Source organism: Plodia interpunctella, chromosome 10 (genome assembly GCF_027563975.2).
Source record: "Plodia interpunctella isolate USDA-ARS_2022_Savannah chromosome 10, ilPloInte3.2, whole genome shotgun sequence".
NCBI lineage: Eukaryota > Metazoa > Arthropoda > Insecta > Lepidoptera > Pyralidae > Plodia > Plodia interpunctella.
In genome coordinates, this window is record NC_071303.1 from 1608027 (window position 1) to 1635839 (window position 27813).

General features: G+C 35.8%; 3 protein-coding genes across 8 annotated transcripts in view; 2 read left to right on the forward strand and 1 right to left on the reverse strand.

The window, feature by feature from the left end:
- Window positions 1–601: 601 nt before the first annotated feature.
- Window positions 602–3033, forward strand: LOC128672915 (glycine cleavage system H protein, mitochondrial-like). The gene is made up of 2 exons (XM_053750439.2): window positions 602–776; window positions 1143–3033. The coding sequence occupies exon 2, from the start codon at window positions 1149–1151 to the stop codon at window positions 1659–1661; it is 513 nt and encodes a 170-aa protein (XP_053606414.1). The 5' UTR covers window positions 602–776; window positions 1143–1148; the 3' UTR covers window positions 1662–3033.
- Window positions 2099–24860, reverse strand: LOC128672904 (lysosomal alpha-glucosidase-like). 2 transcript variants are annotated; one of them, XM_053750415.2, is made up of 21 exons: window positions 24241–24860; window positions 22616–22783; window positions 21993–22065; window positions 21264–21471; window positions 20534–20751; window positions 19917–20071; window positions 19387–19561; window positions 18642–18732; window positions 18144–18312; window positions 17298–17367; window positions 16334–16466; window positions 15336–15445; window positions 14264–14380; window positions 13185–13384; window positions 11428–11561; window positions 10767–10918; window positions 8710–8858; window positions 7809–8016; window positions 6814–6964; window positions 5335–5678; window positions 2099–4713 (listed from the first exon to the last, which is right to left on the reverse strand). In XM_053750415.2, the coding sequence occupies exons 1-20, from the start codon at window positions 24621–24623 to the stop codon at window positions 5362–5364; spliced, it is 3381 nt and encodes a 1126-aa protein (XP_053606390.1). In that variant the 5' UTR covers window positions 24624–24860; the 3' UTR covers window positions 2099–4713; window positions 5335–5361. The 2 variants fall into 2 exon arrangements, with proteins under 2 accessions (XP_053606390.1, XP_053606389.1); XM_053750414.2 differs by having other exon boundaries at window positions 2099–5678.
- A 101-nt stretch (window positions 24861–24961) lies between these two features.
- LOC128672913 (mitochondrial cardiolipin hydrolase-like) overlaps window positions 24962–27813 on the forward strand; it is a 125404-nt gene continuing 122552 nt past the window's right edge. For 4 of the 5 annotated variants that reach the window (XM_053750431.2, XM_053750432.2, XM_053750433.2 and 1 more), the window contains exons 1-3: window positions 24963–25521; window positions 25595–25923; window positions 26113–26161. In XM_053750431.2, the coding sequence (XP_053606406.1) occupies window positions 25065–25521; window positions 25595–25923; window positions 26113–26139 (813 nt within the window). In that variant the 5' untranslated portion in view covers window positions 24963–25064 and the 3' untranslated portion in view covers window positions 26140–26161. Of the gene's footprint in view, window positions 25522–25594; window positions 25924–26112; window positions 26162–27295; window positions 27324–27813 lie in introns of all 5 variants that reach the window. The other variant, XM_053750434.2, reaches the window with a different exon arrangement.

The following is a 27813-nucleotide window of genomic DNA, read 5'->3' on the forward strand; positions in this document are numbered from 1 at the left end:
TTGTGATGACAGTTGAATGTTGCCATCTTTACATCATGACAAACAACCAATATTCATAAAAAAGTTTTGTAGTCTGCTCTATCTTTTTAAATGAACTACATAATTTTTTTTGCCATTGCAATATCAAATTGTCAAGATTAGTTGTGTGTGAAGAAACACCCAGTGTTGCAGAAGAGACTGCTCCCTTTTATTTTCATCGTCTAGCTTAACACACTGTAAAATATATTATATAACGTCAGATTTGGAGTTTCCTCGAGTCTGAACGGATAAATGACCTCATCCAAGATGCAGCGCTCATGGAATTAGTAGGTACTCCGTACAACAAGTACGTACTAAATTCATGGCAGCGCCTGCCTAGAAATAGACGTTTGATGAGGTTTTTTTCCGAGTGCGGCCGCGCTTATAGACCTAAAATTTGTGTCTAATGGGCAGCTTTTCTCTTCTTTTGTTTCATTCCCGCCTCAAATAACTGAAACAACGTACACAAGTAAATAATTCAAATTCAATATTTATTTTAGTTTGTGGGCTTAAATCATATAAATATAAATTTCTAAGAATAATTTAGATTTTGTAACTCCGATTATGGTAACATTTAGTCATTTGTCATCTTTCTGTCACTGCACTTTTCTTAAAGTTTGATTTCAGATTTGGTTAATTTTGGTTGGAACCGTTTGGTTCCAACATACGAAACGAAATATTATTTTATTGTAGAAGAGGAAGATTTAATGGAACACATAGTTTTATAGGCTTTGACCAATCCCAGTTACCTAAAATATGTAAGTTTCACTTTTATCAATTTTTACATAAACATAACCTAATTGAAATATCTTGCACATTCTATCACTGACCCATTTCTATGAAAATCAGTACATACATAAAAAACTTTTACGTCAAATTTTAATTGTAAAGCCCTGCGAAGTGGACCTAGTATAAAAAATAACGTTACACGGTATCCACCCCATTATGAAGATAAGGGAGTTATTGACACTGAATGAAATCACTGTCCGTACCTATAAATATGAACTCTAATGGTTATCTTGGTTTTATTATATTTTTTTTCTTTTAAATCAGTTCTTAAGTAGTTTACACCAGTACTCTTGAGTGTGTGTATATTAAATATTCACTGTTCTTTCTCTTTTTAGATAAAAATGTCCTTCCAACGTCACCTTTTTCAAGCAGCTAAACAGTATGTATCGAAATATCATAGAATACAGCCTCAAATTAGACCAAGCTACTCTATACTGCATCACAGATACAGTTCATCAGCCAGGAGATACACAGAGAGGCACGAATGGGTATCAATGGATAATGAAATAGGCACTGTAGGCATTAGCAACTATGCTCAAGAATCTCTTGGAGACATTGTCTTTGCTCAACTACCTGATTCCGGTCAAGTCTTAATAGCGGACGAAGAGTGTGGTGCCTTGGAAAGTGTTAAAGCTGCGAGCGAAATATATTCTCCTGTTTCTGGAACGGTAACAGAACGAAACAAGGCAGTTGAGGATAAACCGGCACTTATAAACAGTTCATGTTATGAAAATGGCTGGCTTTATAAACTGAGGCTATCAGACATCAAAGAAGTAGATAGTCTTATGACAGAAGCAGAATATGAAACATATTTGAAAACGGATGTTGAAAAGGAAAAAGAGACAGATTCTTGAATTTCTAATATTAAGTTGTTACTTTGTTTTAGTTTAGTTGCTGTTAGTTATTATTCTTCTAATTTAAGAAATTGCTCTTAATAGGCACTTAATGGAGTGGCATTTATGTCTTCTTAACTATAAATATATTAAAATGGCCTCACATATTATGCCATAGATCTTTGACGATCATTTATTATTTAAAAAAATATTAAGTTCTTGTCATTAGTCTCTAAAGTTGTGAATATAAAAGAATAAAATATATATGTTGATATGAAATTGATAGTTGAACCAAATACATAAAGATGAAGAATATATTAAGCCTTAAAGGGATCAGAAGGAAAAGGGTCTATTCATATTTTCTGTACATGTACATATTTTACATGATACTTAAGTATGTGAATTCTGTGAAGAATTAGGTCCTTACCATGTTTATAAAATGGATGAATAAAGACAGATTTGTTAGTGCAGTGTCATCTTTTATTAAAGTGCATTCTTATATCTATAAAAAATAAAATCTACTTTGGCTTAACAAAGGGAACATTTTAAACGGTACACCTAAAATATTATCACAATTATAAATTTTTTGGATTTTATGTGCGTAAATGTATAACATGCCTATCGCAGTTTTAAATGATATAAGTCCTGATAAAATACTTAGTCACAAATAAATGTATACAACAAGATATGTTTTAATTCCAACAAATTGCTTGTTTCACTAGTCTAATACATAACATTTAAGATTGTGAAATGGGGGGGAAACACTTCTTTGTGTCAGATATAATATTTAATAACTAGCAAAATCACCATCCTATCTACAGCCTAAAAATTTTTAAGTCTCATAATAACCAAACCAGTTACCAAACTTAATTAAACATATACATGCTAACATATGTTGTTTAACTTTGTTTCGTATTTTTTAACTTTATAGTGTGGCAGTGTGCAAATAGGCTTTTGTACTAGGAAGACAAATGAGAAAAGCACCGAAATTAAGATAAGAGAGAAAATGTATTATAGGTATCTAGTCTTGATGAAAGTCGTAATCTTTGAACACTGTCATTATATAAATCAGTTTTTTTTTTCTAATGACAAAAACAAAAAAATATATATCGAGGTTGTGCGTATGACGGTAATGTATTGTGATGTTACGAATTTTGGAATCAAAATGAATTGCTAATAAAAAAAAACCAATTAATTTCGTAATTAATAAAACTGACCAATGAAAGTGTCATTTTATTGTTGTTTGGTTATTTATATACCTTTACATATTTTTTTATCCAGTCAAGTAGGTAGCCATTATTATTACAATATCCTATTTTATTTAACACTTAGTACAATATTATACTAATACTAGTCTAGTATATTATATTTGCTTCCTTGCTGGTTTGGGAGTGATAGTAAAACAAAATGTACTTGCTCCTACTGGGAACATTGTAAAAGTTGATCAAGGGTAAGGACTATTAACTGAAATTTTTTCTCATAGGCGATGAGCCCGCATCCTGTTACTATTTTAGAATCTCAATTCCACCAATATACCCGCTATATAACCAAAAAGCCTTCAAGATTCTTGGCTCTGTCAACCCCGTAAGAGACGTGATCTGAATTGCACTCGTTCCAATGATTTTGGCTAATTTAACACTTAGAATAAAATTATAGTGTATTTACCAGGTACCTATATTATGTGAATTTATTGACAATGGTTAAACTACATCTACAATAATGGCATTATTTATACCGCAATAATTGGGTAATTCACATTTAAATTTTTAACATCATTTTCATATCAGAAACTATAATAAATGAATATTCACAATAGGAATCACGATTTCCCCGATGCTTGTACAGTCAACAGCAATGAACCTCTATGGCGCGCCAAAGCGACGAGTTTGCAATACAATTAATTTGGTTTTAGGTTGCTGTGCTGTTGACTGTACATAATAATAATGCTTACTTATTATTATTATTATTAGTTACTTATTATTATTAGCTTTAAAAAGAAAATGAGGTAATGAGTACTTACCTCATTTTTAAACCATATGCAATAAAATATTTTGGTACATTTATTTCAATATATCTTAAACCTTACGACTAGACAATCAGACATCGCATCATAAGCATATGGTCTTAATGTATAATTGAATAATGATTTTTTTTACCATTGCTTAGAATATATTAAAAATATTACTGCATTTTGCTTTGGATAAAAACACGACTTGCATTTTTCAGTGGTAACTAACTTTAAAATATTTCCCCCTTAACCATGCTAATACTATAATACGGGGATTTGTACAGTACATTACTTGGACTTGTACTATAGTATTGTAAGCGCTATTGTGTACAGGCTAACTTTGTACGTCAAGTTTAAGTTTGACGTATAGTACGCAAACTTTAAGCAACTACCATTCCAGTACTGGATATAACATATACCGAGATCGTTAAAATTACTTGTATTCACTTTAAATATTGACTATATACTTAAAATGCGAGTAGAGGCAGATTTAAACCTTTAAAAATAGTGAATAGTCGAACTTATTTATCTTCTAAACAATAAAATTGATGGTCATTAAAATTGACATGGTGATTTATTATGGTTGGTTAATAATTATAATTCGTACCCGAATATTAGAATTTTTTTCTAATTTATAGGACTTTTTATAACTTTTATGACTTTATAATTTTACTATATCATAAATGATTTTACCTAACTGACAACTGACGGGGAGTTCCCGTCTCAGTCACAAATCTTATGTGCGACAGAGATGGAACGAATCCGCCAGTCGTCTATTCAAAAATATTTTCAACACGCTCAAAACAATACGGGCACTGGTATTTTATTCGATATTTCAAGTGGTAGTAGTCACGTAGTATGACACATAATTGCGTTAATCATTATATACTATGTTTTATTTTAGTATGAAAATCCCACCTCGTGTGTACATGAGTAGTAAAGTACAATTACTCCGCAATGTACCATACTTTGTAATGTACTATTTCTACGTGTTGCAGTGCCGGATTAGCCATGTAGCAGGAGGCAGCAAATGCTACGGGCCCCACGCCTTGGGGGGCCCCGCGCCTGTGCCCAAAAAAAACACAAATATGTAAAATATTTAGCATTAATGGATACACCTTAACGCTCAAAGTGAGCGTTGGCCATACTGTAATTATGTATTAATAATACATACATAAAACGCAAAGGTGACTGACTGATCTATCAACGCACAGCCCAAACTACTGGATCGATCGGACTGAAATTTGGCATGCAGATAGCTACTACGATGTAGGCATCCGCTAAAAAAAGATTTTTCAAAATTCATCCTCTAAGGGGTTGAAAAGGGGTTCAAAGTTAGTATGGGGGAAATCAGGAGTCTAAATATTTCACTGAAGGGACAATCACGCGGACGAAGCCGCAGGCAAAAGCTAGTATAGGTATATTATTATGTTGCAAGTTGGCAATACCACAACACTTACAGGGGTAACCCCTAATATTGTTTTCGTTTCGAGTAGAATAGTTACACGAAAAGCCTCTTTGTAAATGTTCTGTTGATATTTGCATCCTAAATTTCAGTAGGCAATGTAACTCTAGGTCCCATGGACCCCATGGTCACGTTTGCTACGTGCCCCGCACCGGCCATCTTATCCGGCACTGACGTGATGTACTGTTGCTTCGTAATGTAAATACTACTTAGTTACTTACTATTCTTACATTAACAACTTCACTTATTTATCTGGGTAACTTTGTGTCAACTTGCCCGTCCTTGCTATACGTCAAATCCAATTGGAACATGGAATTCAAAAGCAGTTTTACATTGTAGAGTTCTAGCACTCTTGTTTTGGGGTAGTAAGTAAATTCGCAAATCGATTGCTTCCCCGGCTCACAGGGGTGGTTGTTTAGAACCACCCTGGATACAGGGGGTTGTTCGAAGATCGTGATGTTGTTGATGGGGGGCACCCCGTAGCCCCACCATTTTGGCGTCCCAGTGAGGGTTGTGCCGTTCAGGTTGAAGGTTACGATGGAGTAGACATCTTCTTCATAGGACCCTGAAAATTAACGAATTTATAAATTGAGAACGTGGTAGCAAAAGTCAAGGTATGTTTCACCGCTTTTTGATAGCTTGTATATGATATATCGAATAACAAAACGTTGACAACTGGCTTAGACGATTTAATACACATTAGTCAGAATAAATTATAGGGATTAGCAACTGGCAAATAACTACAGGCAGATTTATCTAGCAGTTATTTTTTGTCAGATTTCAATATGATATTTTATCAGAAGTGAAACAGGTCTTGAATAGTCTAAACTCTAACCTAATGTCATAACAAAATATGATTAAATTAGAGTAACGTTATACATAATAAATAAGTAAAAGTAAGTTATGATAGATTAGAAAATCATATAATTTGTGCTAGTACAATTTCTGATCCACTAACTATTGTCATCATCCTGTTGTCAAGTGACACTAATTAATGAAAAACTGATAATTAATTAAGTTTAGTTTATTAGTGATTTTTCTAATAATAAAAGTAGCACGATACAGACAGAGCAGCTCGAGAAGAGAGACGCAGAAGGCGGAAAAAAACACGACTTGACGTTTGATTGTCTATTCTCAGAATAGGGTGCGTTCTATATTTCAACACTAATTATAAGCTGCTTTATCCTAGGAGTTTGTACAATGTCTGATCTCTCTGAGTGTCGTTGACGAGAAATGTCTGTGTAGGTCTAATTATTTCTTGATTTACTTGCTAAATACAGAATTTTATTGGAAGATTATAATGCTTACACTCCACAAGTTGGTATGTATGTATAATGTCTGATGTACTCACGAATTATTCCTTTATACTGATCTGTTATTGAAATACTATTATATTTAGACTACCTCCGTGGTCTAATGGTCATCACGCCGGACTGCTACACTGGAGGTCCCGGGTTCGATCCCCGGTCAGGTCAACGTGGAAAATGATCTTTTTCAGATTGACCTGGGTCTTGGATGTCCATCTATATATGTATATGTTATAGAATATAGTATCGTTGAGTTAGTATTTAGTATTAACACAAGGTTCGAACTTACTTTAGGGCTAACTCAATCTGTGTGATTTGTCCTTATATATTTATTAATACCATAATGGCCCACTCTAGAAGGTAGTATGTTTGTACAATATCTGATCTACTCACGAATGTTATCGCCAGCGTCCCAGTACAGTTCTCCCGCGGCGTTGGATGAAGAATCCGGCACAACCAGTAACTGCTGCGGCTGGCTGCGGCTGTTTGTGGTCGTTACTGGACCGTGGGAAGGGGGCTCTTGGCAGACTATTATGGCTCCACCCTGGTGAAACACAAAATAATTGCAAGATTCGCAAGATATAAGGTAAAAAGAAGAATCCCATCAATACCATGATAATGTTAAACGAAAAAGTAAGTGTCGGTTCGTATCAAGAAGTGAAAAGGGCTAAAGCCAGCGAATTCGCCGCTAGGGGCGCTAGTGTTGTAAGAGGTTAGTTTTCAAACTACATTTTAACGTTCGTATCGTCAAAATTTTGTGTGAAATCGCTGTAAGTCGTAAAGTATTAACTTAAATCACAACTCATGTTGCCGTATGGTAATGGTGTAGTACCATTTGTCTTACGTCGATGATGTCAAAGCGGTCTAATTAGAGAATACGCAACTGTTGACAAAATTTTAGAAATTTAGTTGCAAAATTATTATTATTATTGAAACTATGACTCAAGGAAAACGCGTGAGCCGAGTTGTGTTTTCCTTCGACTATTTCGTATTTTTGATTTATCTATAGATAGCTCTAATATCAAAAGCGTCAAATGGTTTTATATGATGAATGCTTATGTATATCACTAAATCAAACATAGCACTGTTAATTTAGAATATGACGTTAATAAGTAGGTGGCCTGTGAAGGTCAAATCCTACTAATATAATAAATGCGAAAGTTTATGAGGATGTATTTATTAAGTTTGTTACTCTTTCATGCAAAATCTCTTGGACCGATTGTTATGAAATTTGGTACACGTATAGAATATAACCTGGAATAACACATAGGGTACTTTTTATCCCGAAATTCCCACGGGAGCGAAGGCCCGGGGTCTAGTAGCGCAACTAGTTTCTGAATAAATGATTTTATTGTGATTTGATCAAGGTTATTAGCCAGGTGACTCACTCGTATAGCGACTGTAGCATTTTCCCCCACTTCGACAGTTTCATTTCGTCCCAGTCTTGTCCCGTCGCGGATGTTGTACCACGTGTGAGGACCCGGGTAGTAAGCTTTAGTTGTGGTGGCCCCTTCTTCTAAAATGGGGGTCACCATGATGTAGGGGCCTATGAGGAATTGTGTGTCGATCGCGTGGACGGCTACGTTATCTGGGTACCTGTGAAAACAATTGAAAAACGTAGAACATACATATGCCTCACCAACTTTCATTAATATACAGTTATTTTTTAACATTGGCATAATTTTGTCTACATGCTCAGTCCATGATACTGAACAACTTTTTGTATGGGAGCTACCGTGAAATCGCAAAAAAATATCTGTTATTCCATACAAAATCCAATACCTAACAGGAAAATGTATGTGTTAGTTGAATTTTGTTTCGTGCTAAGGGACACACAGCTTAGGCAGCTGATAGGAAACAATAGCATTCCCAAGGAACCCTCCTTCACAGACGTCAGGCAGGCGGTTGGTTGTAAAATCAAATATTAAAAATTATAAGGGTATTTATACGTTGAACCTGGGCTTCGCGTCGAAAGCGGCACTTTTATATAGAAAACAAGTTGTAATATGAGCAAGAAGATATTATATCAAATTTATTTTGCTTTACATACACATAATAAAATCAGGGGCCCGATACTCACGCAATCGAAGTTCATTACATCAATTCTCCATCTCTCTCCAATTTTTATCGAAGGTTTTAAGGAAATGAATGGATCGAATGACGCGTCGAATTGAACTCTATCTAGATTGTGATTTTTTCGCAATCCAGAAACAGTGTTAATTATTTTGTTCAATCGGCGAAATAAACTTGTATTGAAGGAAGCTCACAGTATAAGCACAGGTCACTCACAGATAGAAGAGCGGTCGGAGCACAGTGTCGCCTTGCAGATAGGCGCGGTAGAAGAGAGTGTAGTAGTGCGGCAGCAGCCGGTAGCGCAGCCGCAGCGCGCGCACGCTCGCGCGCACTGTGTCCGCGCCCAGGCTCGCCGGGTCTTGCGGCTACATTGTATACATTGCATATTCTAATCATTTATTTTTGAAATTAGACCTTCACAGGCACTTTTTCTCGTCAATTTTTATATTTACAGTTATTTCTCACAAGCTACAAAGTACTGGCACTTCGGAACGACCACTGCTGAGAAGAAATGCCGAAAGAAACTCATTTGAACAGTGTTGGTCCCTATCATGCCAGTTCGGCTTACCATTATTGTTTCTTACAATGTTTTTTTCTAATAATATATAAAAGTAAAAGTATATTGTAGTACAACCTTCAAATGTCACACCTTTTTGAGAAATCCTACTAGTATCATAAATACGAAAGTTTGTAAGGATGGTCAGTATGTTTGTTACTGGACGGATTGTTGTGAAATTTGGTACATGGGTAGAATACAACCTGGAATAACACATAGGATACTTTTTATACCCAAAATTCCGCAACTAATTACTTTTATATAAAATTTTACGTGAAAAAGCGAGTGTAAAACCCCGATTTCGGAACAAACTTTAACTTGAGACATATTTTCAACATGCTTAATATGATCTGTTATCTTCGTTACCGATAGATTATCAAGAAAGAAAAAAAACCTGGGAAATTGAAATTATTCCCCATACAAATCTTTCTGATAACTATTGCGAAAGGAAAGTTTACACGCGCGCGCACTATGGCGTGCGTACATAAATATAAATCTGTGACTATGACACCACAAACACAAAAAAAAAAACTATTTATTGATGATGGAACTCACTGAGCCTTTCGATATACGAAGTCGATAGTTTACGTAAATAAAATGCCTGCCGGCTTACCTCTCTTAATGCGATCCAGTTCAGGACCTAAACTGATCTGCATCGCTAATTCGTACCATCAAGTTGACATAACGAACCATTATAGATAGTCACCAAAACAACACGGCGTTTCGATTTCATTCACTCATTTTGCATACAATTCGGTACCATGATAAGCATTGAGAACGTAAACTGGATCGCGTATCTGTCAAAATTCGCGATTCAAATAAAGTTACTATTTCTGATTGATTACCACGAAAGGGACTTCTTTCGTGACAGACGTGGCGCTACTGTCGCTGAAAACAATGACGTGGTCAATCTGTTATTGATAGTTCCTAGTTTTGCCACCGAAACTCCATCGTGGTACGGTTTTTATGTTCCGAAGTTTGTGTTTAGTGTTATGATTATGATCGACAAATTTGTTAGTCTAGATTATATTGCATTTATTGTAATTGAAATATTTTATTTTATTGTTTTGTATTAACTTTATTCATGTAACTAACACAAATATAATAATATACATTTTAATTTTAAGTAACAAAAAAATACATATTGTTTGCTCAAAATGTTAAGAATTTGATATCGGAACGCAACTCTTGAAACGAGATAAAATATATAGAGATCGTATAGTCTTATCTCTTTCTTACATTTGGCTGCTGTCACTGGGGTTTCCGATTCTGGGACAATTTTTACTTTTTTTATGAGTTTCATTCACTCCTTACGATTCAAATGAGACTTTGTTAAGATAAGTTGGTGGTACCAAATAACGCGATTCATTTTAGGTTCCTAAACTGAACTGCCCTGCATTTGAATCATTGTGTATTAGTTGATGGTAGGCGCCCTGTTTGACGAAGATCTTTGTTCATATGGCAACCTGATGAGACGGTATAAACAAAAGCAACTACTTTTGTAATATAATAAAAATGTATCATTTATGTTATCAAATCGAAATAATGTTATAAATGCGTGTGTTTATTAGTCCATCTTTTACGTTAAAACGGAACAATTGATTGAGGTGATTTTTGATATTGATAATTGGAGTGTGTCATAGATATTGTGCCACGGGCGAAGCCGCGGGCAACAGCTAGTGAATAAAGAAAAGAAATATATATATATATAACCAACCTTAGAAGTATCAGAATTGTGGTTCCTCGAAAAGGGATAGAACGCCCCGAGTTGCATCCACCGCTTGCACAGCTCGGCTGTGGTGTCTCCGCGAAAGCCGCATATGTCCGCGCCCATCATCGGCACGCCGAATATTGCGAAGTTTAGCAGCTCTGAATAATAATACAAGCACATAAATAAATAAATAAATATATACAACAAATCACACAGATTGAATTAGTCCCAAAGTAAGTTCGAAACTTGTGTTATGGGATACTAACTCAACGATACTATATTTTATAACGTATAAATATATAGATAAACATCCAAGACTCAATCTGAAAAAGATCATTTTCCACGTTGACCTGACCGGGGATCGAACCCGGGACCTGCAGTGTAGCAGTCCGGCGTGATGACCATTAGGCCACGGAGATCGTCAAAAGCAGCACATAGGCTACAAAAAAGTTTTTACAAAAACGACACGTTTGCCACAAGCTTTTATTTGCCGTCAGAGAGATCTTATGGCATTTAACGTCACGACAAAAAACCCATGTCCGTGCTGTAAACCGTTGAGGAGTTCCCTAGTCTGGAGCCGACTCGGGCTGCACCATCATTCATGCATTGCCATGGGAACTTCAACTCTGTACGTGGTCCACCTGGAAGTAGGAGAAATGTAACTTGCCCGGCACAGACATGCGCAGGTCGCGCCACGAGCTGGCCACGTCGCCGCTCCAGTGGCCGCAGTACGCGCCCGCTCCGGTGTACGTGGACCGCGAGATCACAAACGCCCGTTTGCCGCGAATCTCTTTCAGCGCACTGTACAAATCAAAATCAAATCACAAATTATAGGCCACTTCGGAAGCACTTTTTCACGTCACATTCTAAATTAAATTATATTTGCCAAAGCTACAAACTACTAGCATTTCGGAATGGCAATCGGCATTCTGTTTTGTAGAAAGAAACATCATTTTTATTTTTTTATATACAGAAAAAACAATAATAAAATACATATATGTATATTTACTGGGCATGCGAGATGAAAAGTCGTTGAAACATCAGCTGTCGCTTCACTTCACACTTCACTGTCTGTCTCCTTCGCGATAAACTCATAAACTTTATGAACCGATTTATCAAAGTAATAAAATTTACTAAACTTAAATTTAAGTCAAGCTTTTTGAAACTCCTATTGTTGTTTATCAGCTGCCAAAGTTGTGTCCCTTAGTCGTCTCGTACGACATCCACGGGAAGATATAGAGTGATCCTTTTCAAGGGCGAATTTACACGCCAATCGCAAAGGAATTAAAATATAATTTACTAGATGTTGTCCGGGGCTTCGCTCCCATGGGAATTTTCATATAAAATATAACCACTATTGCAATCAATAATAATAATTGAAGTGGTTTGAGGTGTGTGCAGGAGATGATGAAAATAATGTCATCCACAATATACACTTTATTGTCCTAAACACACGTACAATTTATAACAATATAGAAGGAGAACAGAAGAGATAGAAGAGAAAGTAAGAATAGTCCAAACGCGACACAAGAAGATAGATAAGAAAGTTCTGAGCACTAGCGATAGTTTGAGAAAATAACCAATAAGACGATAAGCGAACGCAAGGCGCGGTGTAGCATCAAGCGACGTGGGCTTCGCTGCGCGTGAGCAAACCTCGGCTAGTAATGTCCAGCGCATCGAGTTATCTGTTAGTTGTAGCTATACATGTACGACGCGGAATCGCTGCATTTGTAATGCCGCCTGACTTTACTTGTTGATTTAATTTTAGTAAACATTGTAAATACGTGTGAATGTGTTGTATGTAAATTATGTATGATATTTATATATGTGTAAATAAGTGTTTTATATATATTATGATAATTATAAATATATTATGTAATATTAAGATATAATAATTTTTAGGCGTATAGTTTTAAGTAGAATAGATGTAAATACATAATTATGAAGAGTTATATATTTCTTAAATAATAATAGGTAAGTTGCCTACAATAATCAACAATACAAGCAATCTTGGATAATATCCCTTTCTAATGGTGAAAGAATTTTTAAAATCAGTTCGGTAGTTTCGGAGATTACCCGACTCAAATATATAAACTCACAAACGCTCACCTCTTTGTAATAATAGTCTAGATTTACTTGTTTTTGCCCGAGCCTTCACCCGCGTTTAATTCGTGCGTCCGCTCATAACTCATTAATATCAATATCTCGGGTTCTAAGCAATGAATTCTATACAAGATTTTAGACCATCCACTATACGACTGAGAAGAACCGTATCAAATATCATCCAGAAGTTTTAACATTTCGCGCGAACAAACCTAGCCCACTTACAGTTTTATTATATGTATAGATGTAGAGATTTACAAAACATAAGTTTTTTAAATCGCACTCCAAAAATATAATTAAATAAAATAAAATAAAACTTACAAATTAGTGACCATAGCCTCGGCGATCCCATACAAATTGTGCCAGTCGTAATGGGAGCCAGCGTAATGTTGCGCGTCCATACACAAAGTTTTGGTCCTCAGGAGCTGGTCCCCACCTAAATGAGGTTTGTATGGCAGCTCTTCCGGTTTGCACGAACCGATCAGAGCGCCATCTACCATGTTGGACGGTTCGTTCATATCCTGGAATAAAATGTGTGTATAAAAAACATAAAACTAGTAATTTTGGAGATATTTAGATAACAAATGGATCGATTTCAACATAATATGAGTTTATATAAAACTAGCGGCCCGTCCCGACTTTGCTCGGGTAAAAACATAATAACTCATACACCTAAACCTTCCTCAGGAACCACACTATCTATTGGTGAAAACCGCATGAAAATCCGTGCAGTAGTTTGTGACTTTATTGCGGACAGACAGACGCGGCAGAGGACTTTGTGTTATATTATAATATGTAAGGAAGATGTAATAAGGGAATATAAAAAAAATATATATCAAGTATGAACACATCTCTCTCATTCTTCATCTTTTGCTGGTTTCTTTCTCAGCCGCATAGCGTCGGAGCCCGAGGTACGCGTTCCCACTTTTTCTTCTCCACTTGTCAGACCATTGGCACGCATATCAAACATATCAACTATGTAAGGCATGACTCCTTTTGGGCACTCAAATAAAAAATAATAGCCTAATTGGTAAAAGCATAAAAACAATTCTAAATATTTGGTTATTGTAGTATACTGTCTAATATATACAAACAATAGCTTTTGCCAGCGGATTCGCCCACGTGATTTTTTCTGCGGAAGCAGAACAGACACGTTTTTCATACAAACTTTCACCCCCTATTATAGTCGTTTGGGGGTTATTTTTTGTGGAAAAAAGTTGTCTACGTTTGGTGGTCTTTAACTAAATGCATACCAAATTTCATCAAAATTGATCCAAAGGTTTAGCCGTAAAGGTAACAGACAGACAAACAGAGTTTCGCATTAATACGCATACAATATTAGTATGGAAAAAACAACACACAAATTATGAAAACTCAGAACAGTGTATAATATTACTCACGATCCAAACACCGTCATATTTAATTTTCTGGTGGAAACTCTGCAGCATTTCAACCCAGTATGACGTCACGTTAGGGTGAGTGAAGTCTGGGAACACTGTCGATTCTCTGTTCCACACCTGTAATTATAATTCTTTGTTATTTAGAGGCTTACTTCTAGGCAAACGCCTCGTATGCTTCCACAACTCTCGCTCCAATGTATAATGTCAGGACTAGAATTTCCGAACCTATGTTAGTAACTTAGATGTGAAATTTCTTAACTGAAGTGGAACAAAAGCCCGCCCAGAAAATGTGTATTTTATTATTCCTTCAGTAATAATACAAATAAAAACTGGAAAAAATCCGACCGGAAAAATTGTATGGAAATGCATTATTCCCACGGTAATAATATAAAATAAAATAATAATAATAATGTCTTTATTTCGGACATTATCCATAGTGAATGTTAGTAACAATGTTCTTAAGACTATGTTAGTAACTTATTTAAATGAATCTGGGTCCAGTGTTTGCGCATGGGCCCGCCCACTGGCAGCAATAACAGAGAGAAGGCTGCGCTGGCTCCCCCACCCGCGCCTGTGCAAACATTGTGTCTCGGTAACCGCAACCAAGCCCTCAGCCCGTTATTATATTGAACACTTTATTATAACCATATATAAGGAAAACTTTATTTGTCACATGTAAGAAACGTTTCAAATCGGGTGATCGCGGCCGTCGTCTCGCACCATCAGGCCCACGATAGAATATAAACACACACACGACACTTGAAAAATATCGGAAAAAAAACCTAATATTTTAAATTTTAAAATTGTAAATTGTCTAATTTTATAAGGCATATTAGTCAAATCTTTTGTAATATTTTTTTACCCTCGTTTTGTCACCTTGTTATTATAAAACTAAAATAATCTCTTAAACTAAAATAAATAATAATGTTGAACTATGTAATACTAAGTTTGGAAATAAAGTGTTTTTTTTTATTTTATTACAATTTGTTACTTTCTTTATTCCGTGTACAATATGCTATAATATAATATTATCTTTATACAAATACACACACAACACGTAAGAAATAATTACCTTTCCAACCAGCGGCAGTCCTGAACTGTTCAACGTAAATATATTCATGTCCATTCCTCGTTCGTACGGCGGGTATGTACCGGGCGCTTCTGATGCGCTTATACCGGGGTCTGTACACATGAATACATAAATATATAACTGTACGACATCACACAAATTGTGTTAGCCCAAAAGTTCAAGACTTATGGTATACTAGCTGCGACCCGTGGCTTAGCTACCGTGGGAATTTCGGGATAAAAAATACACGTATTATTTCAGGTTATACATAGAAATAAATAAAGTAAATAATATTAGGACAAATCACACAGATCGAGTTAGCCCCAAAGTAAGTTCGAGACTTGTGTTATGGGATACTAACTCAACGATACTATATTTTATTACATATAGATATATAGATAAACATTCAAGACCCGGGCCAATCAGAAAAGGATCATATTCAAAATTCATAGAAAAAGATATTCAACAAACATACAAGAAATCCATTGGTAGTGGCCACTCGACCAGTAAGCCGAGAGTCGCCGATCTGACCCCTACCATTTTTCGAGAATGTCCAACTTGGCCAGTGGTCCAGATTTTTAAAGGCAGACAAAAATAGTTTTGATTTTTGTTAATTCCATAACCCCCCCCCCCCCCCCCCATATTTTCTTCTATGTACAGACATAGTTTTAATGAACGTATAGATAGATATGAAGCGGTGGTGCTGTAATGGTTTGTATACCACCAATCTGACTCATGTGTAGTAGTTTTCATCGACCACCACTTAATTCCGGTGAAGGAAAACATCGTGAGGAAACCTGCACTCTGTTTGATTATCAACTCATGTGTGAAATGGAGAAGGCGATGGCAAACTACTCCATTAATAGTGCCAAGGAAGTCGTTATGCGTGCTTCACTCCACGTAATGACCACGACCCTCAGCCATGAGGAATACGAATTGAAGAGATAGATAGATACAGATACGTGATGTTGCACATTATTATGTATAAGCAGAAGACATACCAACAATCATGACGTAGTGCATGCCAGCCTTATGTAACTCGTCCACGAACTGCGGCAGTTCGCCGAACTTCTCCTCGTCGTACGTGAAGTCGTTCCTGTTCTTCATGTAATCTATGTCGTTCCATTGCACGTCCTTAAAAATTAATTTGGAAATATCTTAGTTCACACCATCTATGTTTTAAATTTTTATTGACATTACCTGTCAATTTGACAGGTAATGTCAATAAAAATTCATAAAATACAAATAACGATTGACGAGTAACGATTGTTGTATGTGTGTGTGTGTTTATTATTATTTTTCACGAGAAATCTACTGGACGGATTGTTATGAAATTCGGTACGCGGGTAGAATATAACCTGGAATAACACATAGGGTACTTTTTATTCCGAAATTTCCAAGGGAGCGAAGTCCCGGGGCGCAGCTAGTAGGTTATGTATATTAGTTGGTGTTCGTTAGGTAATATCAATACATTTTGCCACCAATAAAGAACAAAGTTGTTCAGTATTATAGACTGGAGAAATCACCCTGTATTTTTATGACCAGCCGCCCATCTCACGTCAACTCCTCATTGGGAATGCTGTTGTTGCCCACCATCTGTCAAAGTTTTATCCCTAGCCACCTCGTACTACATGCACGGTAGGAACAATTCCAGTTAGTTACACCATTTCTAAATAAGAAAAAAACGCAACTTGAGATGTCCTCGTAAAAATCGTAATGGTAGCAGAGGAGAGCCCTTCGCACATCACTGTACATCACAGCCAGCGTCACTGATGTGCCCCCACACACTGTATGTACATCGTCCTGTACGTCACAGAGGTGACTCTATAACAATTTCCTTTGGTAGTTGCATGCTAATATTGCAAATGTGCAAGTGAGTGTTTCACGTCAAAACGGAGCATTGGAGAGTGACTGAAACCGCAGGCAACAGCTAATAAAGACAATGATAAAAACAAGATGACTTACAAACGGTATGCCAGCGTTTCTGTTGTTCGCCCAAACCTGTCGGGTGTTGTTCAGCGATCCATAATTGAATCTGAAATTATAGTGTTTACATTACATTAAAGACATCAGTGCGTATACAAAGGGTAAATACTGTCCACGGTGGTATTTTTCAATAAATAAATAAATGTAGTGTATTGTTTTGCATAAATACCTATATTATGCATCCAAATGAAATGTTCCGTTTCACCCAAAGGTGAGTTGACTTTGTATTTTGTATGATAAAGGATAAAAAATAAGATTTTTACAATATTTTTGACATACATAAATCTAATTACAGAAATCCGTGACCGCGCAGTTTAGCGCTGAGAACTCCTCAGCGCTAAACTGCGCGGTCACGTCTGGAGCCGATACTGAGTGCACGATTCGGTCATGCTTATCATATAGTAACCCATACATACTAAATGTGTGCATAAACTTTCAGCTTATGTTCAATATAATTTGTAAGTTTGAGTTAGGCAACAGATAAATTATATATTTGAATAACTTACATGCATTAATTATTGCTTCCGGTGTAGGAAAAAACATCGTAAGGAAACATATATACACACACACACACACACACACACACACACACACACACACACACACACACACACACACACACACAAACTGCATACTGGTGGACAGTTTGGTTTACTAGTGTGTATGCGACTACCTGCCACTAGATTGCGGTAAGTAGTTGTAAAAGTCATGTCAGATGCCTTTAGGCGACTTGAATAAAATGTGACTCCAGTGTTAGCAATAACACACTCGGTATGATGATGATTCTTGTTTCGCTACAAGGTTTTATAAAAGAATAAAACTCACCGACTTAGATGGAATCCGAGCGACCAATACGGCGGTAGGAAAGGTTTGCCGATGACGTCAGACAACTGCCTTGTGACGTCATCGGGCGTCGGCCCCAGGAAAATGTAGAAATCTAGCACACCGCCCACTGTTCTGAAGGTCAATGCCGGTGTTGGCTGGGTAACAATATCTGTAACGAATATAACTAAGTTGTAGAAAAATCAGCTGATCCATACATTTTCCATAACTTAGGTATTTAATTTTGTATGGAACAGCCGATTATTTTTTTTCGCGATTTCGGAGTTACCCCCATACAAGACTTGTTCAGAATCATGGACTGAGCATGTAGACAAAATATTGCTAATGTATAAAAAGTATTCATTTGAGTTTCGTAACTTTTGGCTCTGTCTACCCCGTAAGGGATAAAGACGTGTGACACTGCACCTACCTGTTTAGTACAGGATTTGGAAAATATATATTCCATCATGAATCAAGAGATGAATACCTATATAAACATACCCATAGCATTAGCATTGTGAAACAGAACTCCGTGTGTCTTCCCGTCGTGTTCAACGCCCATGTAGTAAGGCTGCGTTCCGTATAAATTGGCCTGGAATACAATTTTAAACTATAGACAACCCAACTAAAATATAAGACATTGTCCTGTCTTATTTTGTTGGGTTGTCTTATAATCAACTATGGACTAAACAAAAATAATTTTATTAACGTTAGACATTTCATGAAACAACAAAAATAAGGGACATCTATAAAATTAGGAATTGATCCGTAGTATACAAGCATAACAGATAAAATGGAACGGGAAAAATTTTCAGAACGGCAATGATAAAATTGTAAACTCTTGCTCAATTGTCAATAAAGCAGGTTGATGTTTATTCATGTCAATCAGAGGGCTTAGTGCGGGTTTGCATTTCACTTCTCACCATCGAATCGATTCGAAGTGAGACGCAGCGAACCAGTCACGTTGCAGTATGGTTCTCGTTGCGACACAATGGCGCACTCACTTCGAATCGATTCGATGGTGAGAAGTGAAATGCAAACCCGCACTAAGCCCTCAGGAGTCAAGTTCGTGTCAGCGATAGTCAAGAGATGTCAGACTGATAGCTACTGAAGCGTTTAGTCTATACTAAACGCTTAAACGTTTACAAATATGTAATTTTGTTAGAAAGTCTTGAAAATAGACGTTTAGTATAATGAATCGTGTATTCGTTTGTCAGAAAGAGATGAAAATAGATATAAATCTCACATTTTCAACGGGCGCACGGTCCCTGTTCCACAATCCGAAGGTCCGCCAGTCCATATCGACCATAAACCTCGCGCGTCTCTCCCCGAGCCCGAATATATGATCTGTTGGCGTTAAGATCGATATTTGCAGGAATTTGTCCGAGAGGATCAATCCGCCCACGTCCACCGTGTCGAAGCTGTGGGACAAACACATTTATTTATTTATATTTGGGAAACACAACAGTTATATAGAAAAACAATAAGTAACTTAACTATTACAAATACCAACAGTTTCCATTAATTACTGTTACAAATTTATCGAACAGACTCTACATGTGTCTCATACAGTGTGTTAAATGTTATATTGGAAATAGTAATATCACAATTTTTAAGGCGCTTTGTCGGGTACACAAGCACATCACATTTTTATCAATTTCGACAAAAAGTAACACACATAAGCTTTTATTATTGTCCTCTGACAACGACAGAATAAGATCTGGATATTGGGAGCCGTTCTTTCACACGTAAAAAGTCACATTTTGTTTAACTTACATAGTAACATTGTCGCTGTTCCGTACAATTTTCAGTCCAGTAGACGACCCATCCTCTGGTATTTTGACGCGGTACTGAGGATTCTGCAGTTTGGATCCGATTGTTGGCACATCAGGGTATGGCGGTTCAAATCTCTGATTGTTCCCGTCGTAGATCTGAAATAGGAAGTAATAGAAATTACATAATCCTTTTGAAAATCGTTACCCAGAGAGCACAGTGGAAAGTTTATTACTGACAAAAATCTTTCGGAATTTAAAATATTTGATGCATATAAATCATGCTGGTTAGTCTGGGAGCGAAGGAAAAAGACAGAATATGTCAGCTCAAGTATTCTTCCCGCTTTCTTCTCTTCCCGTTGAGGAGTTCCCTCGTGAGGAGCTAGTTTACCATGGGTGGGTCATGTTTATCATAATAATGCATGTTATGGAAATTGAAACTATGTGGAATACTTCAACTCTGTAGGATATGCGAATGTAGGTAAAAAGGTTCAGTAGATAGAGCGTGAAGCAAAGAAACAAACTTACTTTCGCATTTATAATATTAGTTAGGATTATAATATTAGGTTTTACTGGAAGGAAGTTGAGACAGCTCGCTATTAAAATAATATTCTTCCTTACCGTAACCCGTACAGTAGTATCCGAAAGCTTCTTAACTCTCATGACAGCAACTTGGAAGTCATCCGGATATCCGGATGGGCGATTCTTCTCGTAGTACACGTATGTCAGCCGGTTGCTCTCGCTCATGTTCACCATTCGATACGTATCATATTTCGGGGGGTAGAAGCAGTATGGGATACTGTCCTGTTCCTTTGTCGTGGCCGGCTTCCAGCAACAACCTGATAAATTCAAATAATTTATTCACAAATTAGACCTTCACAGGCACTTTTTCTCGTCAATTTTTATATTTGTAGTTATTTCTCACAAGCTACAAACTATTTCGGAACGACCACTAAACCGATAAATAAAAATACTCCACTCACCTTTTCAAAACTCGGAAATTTTTGAATATTCAAAATTTCAATTGACTAAATTATAGAGTACACTGATTCCTGGTTGCATGCGTAAATTTTTGTCGAAAAGCAAATGACTGTCCATTCAGATCGACTGTGTTATTGCTAAAACTGGTGTCAGTTATTCAAGTTATATATAAAACTAGATGCGTTGCTCAAGGCTTCGCCCGCGTGATTTCTCACGGAACCAGTTATTTTTCCGGAATGAAAGGTGTCGGAATGTCCTTTTTCATACTTCAAACTACATGTATGCCAAATTTCTTGATTGGTTGAGTAGATAGAGCGTGAAGAGGGAACAAACAAACTTACTTTCGCATTTATAATATTAGTTAGGATACCTCGTTCGACACAATCTGCTTCGTTAGCAGCGCCCTGCGGGAAGCAATCGAAGCGCCTGTCCTGTTCCATACTAGTGCACAGCTCCTTCACATCGACATCTTCATCGAGGTAACTCTTCTTATTCGGCTCCTTCTTCTTCTGCTCTGTGCTGTTCTTGTTCTTAGTGCTCAGGTTGTTGTGGTCGTGGTAGCGGTACTCTGGGAGTATCTGTATATGACAATAGGATAATTTGAATAAAAATAACGTAACATTAACTTAAAACATTATTGATGAAAATAAGGGTTACTTAAGTATGATTATCGAAGAAAAAATCGACCGTGAGGGAACGGTATTTTCATTTAAAATATTAAGATAGTTTTCATCAGTGGCGAGAATGGCCAATCCCAAAAAGTATTGGCTTGATGTTGTCATAGAAAGCATACATGCATTGGCATGTATGTTTTCTATGACAACTAAATGGTGACTCCATTGGGTCTCACTACCCAGAATGGCGAAGACCGATCAAAATGGAGTAGAAAAAGTAGAAATGCGGTCTCTGTGCTCCGACTCTTTGAGGCTGAGGAAGAAGACAGGAAAAAGCAAACCTCAAATGGTACAAAATTTTTGCTACGGTCCTAATGGTGGAGTAGTCCGCCCACTGTCTGTCTGAATCATAGGAACCAAAGCCAGTGGTCAATAAAAGTTTGTAAAAATAAAAACATAACCCTTTTTTTTGAGCAATCAAGTACCTTTTCGTAAGTGAGTGGAGCTGTAGGCTTTTTAACATCAGTCATATCAGGATGAGCTCGCTCCCACAATTTTCTGAAACAAAAGGTATAAATATAAAAAAAACTTCCTTCTAAATTTTTTTTCCCAATCTGCGTGCATTGTCTTGTGTTTCTGTAGTTGATAGGTTCATGCTCAAAATACACTGTAGAAGAGAAGAGAATAGAATAGAATATATGAGTATAGAATAGTACATTCTGTGAGAAGAAAGAGATAATAATTATTGGACAAAGACTTGAATGTCAAGAATAATTACAAAAGGTAAGTGTACAGTCAAAAGCACATCAAGTTACCCTGCATAGACATCTATGGCGGCGCGGTAATAGCGGCGAGATTACAATGAATTTAGGTAGGTAGATGCGCTGTTGACTGTACCATAATATATAAAACATTATGCATAATTGTGGCAGCAAAATAGTTCAAAACACAGGTTCAAAACTAGCAAGGTCCTGAGTCCTGACTCAGGACAGCAGTTGTACAAATTTGTAGGAATTTGTTGTCTTAGGACTAAGACAACAAATTCCTGTACTTCGTGGCGATTCCGCCAATGCCAAGACCTTTGAACTGTAAAACAAAAATAAGTAACCTGTAATGTTCCTCTTGCCAAGCGCCGCCCATGGCCCCGGTGGCGGCCCACCAGACCCCCACACACAGCGCGCACAGCAACGCCAGGCCCAGCACTCCGGACCCCATTGAAGGCAGGTGTTCCCACCACCGCTGGAAAATGTTGCGGTTCTCCGAAAACCGCTGGTATCTGTAATCCCAATGTTGTTGTGCCTGTCATAAATACAATCAATGTGATGTGCAGCCCTAAATTAAAAGGAAACATAGTTTTATGTTATTGAACATCAGTACACATAAAACTATGTTTTCTTAACCAAAAGGTGATACTATTACACATTTTATATATAAGCAATATTATTATCAATGTAGCTTTTGAAGCTCTCTTCAAACATATAAGAAACTACATCACACTTAGTGATAATAATATGCTGTTTGATTTATGTATCAAAATTGACTCATTAAAGAGACTGTGGATGCATAAAATATTGTAAGTAATTACATATTTAACAATACATTATTATTTTAATATAGGTAGTCACAAGTCTTCAGTCTCAATAATTTTATGCACATTCTTCAAAATAATATATTATTTATTAAAAAAATAGCATAACATTTAACAAATAGATTAATTAATATAGAATAGCATTTAAAACAATTTTACTTTAGTTGCACCAAAGACTCACCTAAAAGACTGTTTTTTAAACAAATTTATCCAATCCTAAATAAATAAGTTATTACATATGGTTTTATATTTACACTGGCAAAATTGACAATGAGATAAACGTGGATACCATGTTTATATTAAGATTATTGAGTATATAAAGTTCAATTAGTGACAATAATATAAAGATAAATTATACACAAAGGAACTCACAGTGACCTAAATTAGTAATTTATATTAAATTTTTCAGTGCTTATGTCAGATCATGTGCAAGTTGAAGTCAAGTTACATGAACAATACAAACAACACTAATATTTTAAGCGATTCATTTTTTATATTGCCAAATCAAACAGTTTTAGTTAGCCTAACATAAATTTCTGATTTTTTAAATAAAAGAAGAAGGTGAGTGGCCTATGTCTAGCAGTGAACTGTTATAGGTTGATAAGTTGAAAATATTTAAACAAAAATGATCTTTATATTTTTCTATTCCTTAATATTATATATTATAGTATCCGTTTAATAATGAACATTGTGCATTTACCATTACTATCATTGAAAATATGTGAATAACTCTAGAATTGTTTGACTGGTTTGAGCTTATGAATTTTGAAAATTTCCAGCAATAAATGTATGCCAATTATAAGCATGGAACTTGGTTTATAAGATTTTCCACATTGTTTTCGATGGAAAGACTACATAATACGTTTTTTTAAATTATTATTTTAAATTTACTTATTTTTATGCTACTAATAAAAAAATCTATATTTCTGAATTATGGTCTGTCTCACATTATATTTTTTTAATAAATTTAAAAACAAGGGGAATCCATGGGAATCCCTATGTGTTATTCCAGGTTTTATTCTACCCATGTACCAAATTTCATAATAATCTGTCCAGTGGATTTGGTGTGAAAGAGTAACAAACATACACACATACATCCTTACAGACTTTCGCATTTAATAATATTAGTGGGATAGTTGACTAACCTGTGTTCCCTCGATGTAGACTCCCCATCATTTCTAGGCTTAGGTATTACACCACTGAAAAGTGGGGGCCTCCCGGTCTTGACATTAGGAGATCTCCCAAACGGCGCGAAAGAATTTGAGAGTCTTCTTTTAAAAGTGACATTCTTGGAGTCATTCAAGGACGTTTCAGAATGCTGCTCAGCATCCCTATTCGACCCCTCACCCTGGTTCTCGTACTTAGACCCCTTGTCACTCTCAAAACACAGCCTATAGTTTATATTATCATTTAACGTCAATAAATCTGTTTTAGAATTAGGAGACTTGTCGCAAAAATCTTCGAAAGACACAATCTCGTAATCATCATTTTCATCAGAGTTCTCCGGTTTGTAAGGTATTTTCGGCATTTTATTTTTATTGGCGAATTTGCGATTGCGACGCGGGGTTTCAGTGGCTAATATTAGATAAACACATTGCCTTCAGAAAAAACACACAGGAAATACATACACTATTTTAGAAGATTTTAAAATATACACAATAGGTACATATTTTTAGTTAGAATTAGAAATATGTTTTTCAAAATAAATAAACAATAAACCTACAAACATAAAATGAACGATCATTTAGGTGAATGATTGATAAGAATAGTGAGGTGCACGGGGTGAACAAGAAGGGTGAGTGAATGAAATTAATTAATTCGTGTATAGTGCGGGTAGTCAATAATTGTATAGACAGAAGGTAGAATAAAGTCTTCTGCTTTCAAATGCGTGGACAACATGGTGGACTGAACATATAATAAAAGATTGATTTTAATTTGTGGTAAAAACAAGCAAGTCAAAGGAGACATTATGGATTGGAAAAGTACCAAAATGATTCTGGCCTCAACAGCCACAGTTGTTGTGGCTTCTCAGGTAGTAAAGAAGTTGTACAAGTACTTTTTTGGCTCTCCACATAAGCAACCTGAGCCTAATATTGATGACACATGCAGTGAAATTCTCTCTTTGAAGAATCGTGAAATAAACGATGTGATTTTATTCTCCGATGACATTGTTCGCCACACAATTAGAGTCCCACCTAATAAGGATATAACCATATGTGAAAGTCGAGAGCTCAACTGCTTCAAGCTAATAAAATATATCAAATCAGCACGTGAGACATTGGACGTCTGTATGTATTTGATTACAAGCAGTGAAATTGCCGAACAAATCATAAGGTTGGGACAGAAACATGTTCTAGTACGAATAGTAGTTGACAGTGATATGGCGTTCACACCTCCGTCACAAATTAAAAGACTGAAGGAATATAGTAAGTAAAACTCGTTTTGTGTTAATCAATTTCTCATCCATTAAATTATATAATTTCTGTGGTGTTTTTACAGGCTTCATTCAAGTGCAGACAAACAAAAAGTCTATACTAATGCACCATAAATTTTGCGTCGTTGATGGGCCAAAAGCAATCAAACGAAAAAGTACTCTAAAAGCATATGCAGAAAAACTGAATGTGCACGCGCAATTTACTAACGCAAAGATGAGTACAAAACAAATGGCGAAATCTAAGCAAGTAAAAGGTTTTGTTATGTCGGGTTCCTTAAATTGGTCCACCCAGGCTATGGTATCCAATCACGAAAGCGTTATTGTGACTTCCCATCCAAATATTGTGGGAAAGTTTGAAAAGGAATTTGAAAGTTTATGGGTGGAGAATGAGCCGGTAAATAATGTATATATTATTATTAATACGAAATTATTATAACTTTATTTTTATTCAATAAAATCTTAACGGTGGAGATTAAAAAATATACAACTTACTTTTCATTGTAATGATTTTATCTTGGATATGTATAAAGTGGCATGAATTTGAAAAACAAAAGATTTAAGCTAAATAATAGTTTTTTTACAGGCCCTCTCGGCTACAACATCTTCGTGATGATGATACCGTTATAGCAAAGGTAATTATTAAATATTTGATTTTATACTTAAAATTAAGTTTGTTATCGCCCAAAGCAAGATGTGTGCATTTAATTCGTGTAGATATTATATTATGGATAATAACAACCGCCCATGACTGAAATAAACGAACGTTTTTAACGAAAATTTAAAAAACGAATCAATAACAATGTATAGAGGAAATATTCCAAGTAGGTATGTACATAAATATTTTTAACAGACTTCAAAAAATTTAAGAGGTTCTCAGTCGTCGTGATCTTTTATTTTTATTCTTACTTTTAGAAGTCCTTTTCACCCAAGAACTACATAATATCCAATTTCGATGTTTCCTTTCATTCACTCATTCCAAATTTCCAAAATTATAATCATAGACAATAATATTGACATCTCACGCCATCTATGTTTCTTTTGAGTAAGTCTATATTTTGACAGAGAGGTAAACCATAGACACATCCATGTGCACTTCAAGTTCTTACGATCGATCATATGTTTTCTTTGTGTAGTTTTTTAAGCCGCTGTAATTCGAATTAGTTATATAGTTCACGTGTTAAAACCCTAATAAATTGCTTTGTGCTGTGATACCAATGGATCTCTCATGCAGACTTCGCAAAGTGTGCTTTTTGAACAAAAAATATTTAGTGCATAAAGTTGCAATTGGATGTGCACGTGCTTGCATTTTGCAGGCTAACTTATTAATCTTTCAGTGAAGTGATGTAAAAAGTAGTTTTGTATTTCAGAGCAAGTCTTTGCTACTGTTAGCTACGTATGCCGGATAATTTATTCGCGTTTTCGGTGACAAACGTGGTTGTAAAGTACGTGCAATTACTAGCTTCAACATTCCCCTCTCGTGTACTTGAAAACCCAGATCTAAAAACATTATTTGACCGTACCAAATTATTAACAAAATCGAGAGCCATTACTATTCCCATCAGTATACTTAAATACGCTCTTCAGACACTATTGCACCTTCAGGTCAGATACATGAAATTAAAGTGCTATGGTCCTTGTTTTTCTAAACTGACAAAGACATACTTTCGTCTTTCTGAAGTGATCTTGTAGGTTAGAGGTAAAATAGTTAAATCTTTAGTAAGCGGGATGTTAGTGACACAGATTATGATGTACTCTGTTCCTTCCAGAAGGTTATCCATGGATGAAGTGTCAGTGGTATGTATAATTATCTATCTAAAAATTACTCTGTATATTTTATCTCTAGGCTCTACATATTACTGAGTGTTTAAAACCATGTGTTCATAAAACATTTTTTTACCATGTGAGGTATGTTATTAGTGTTAGGTATTAATTAACTTAATGAAGAAATAAAAAAAGGGAGTGCTTTGTCCAGCGGACACAGTGGGACATCAATATAAGATAAAGAAAAACAAAATGTTATCTTAAAACAAATTAGAAAGTCAAATTAAATCTAAACAACAATATCCCTAAAAAATAACATTGCAATGCTAGTATTCCGAGTTGCCAAATTTTTACTAAATCTGTAATTTATAATATTAATGAAAAGAAAAGTAATAAATAGTGCTATAAACAAATATACAATACTACATTAAATTAATCTAGATTTCAAATTTTGACCTGAAAAAAATAATATTAAGTTTTGTTAATATGCAGTTAACTATGCCACATGGTTCTTATTTTCAAT

Coding starts and splice junctions, on each gene's coding strand:
- LOC128672915 (XM_053750439.2), top strand. CDS start 1,149: ATGTCCTTCCAACGTCACCTTTTTCAAGCAGCTAAACAGTATGTATCG.
- LOC128672904 (XM_053750415.2), bottom strand. CDS start 24,623: ATGCCGAAAATACCTTACAAACCGGAGAACTCTGATGAAAATGATGAT. Junction 14,381..15,335: donor GACTGCCGCTGGTTGGAAAG/GTAATTATTTCT, acceptor TTATAATTACAG/GTGTGGAACAGAGAATCGAC. Junction 13,385..14,263: donor AATATGACGGTGTTTGGATC/GTGAGTAATATT, acceptor ATTTTATTCCAG/GATATGAACGAACCGTCCAA.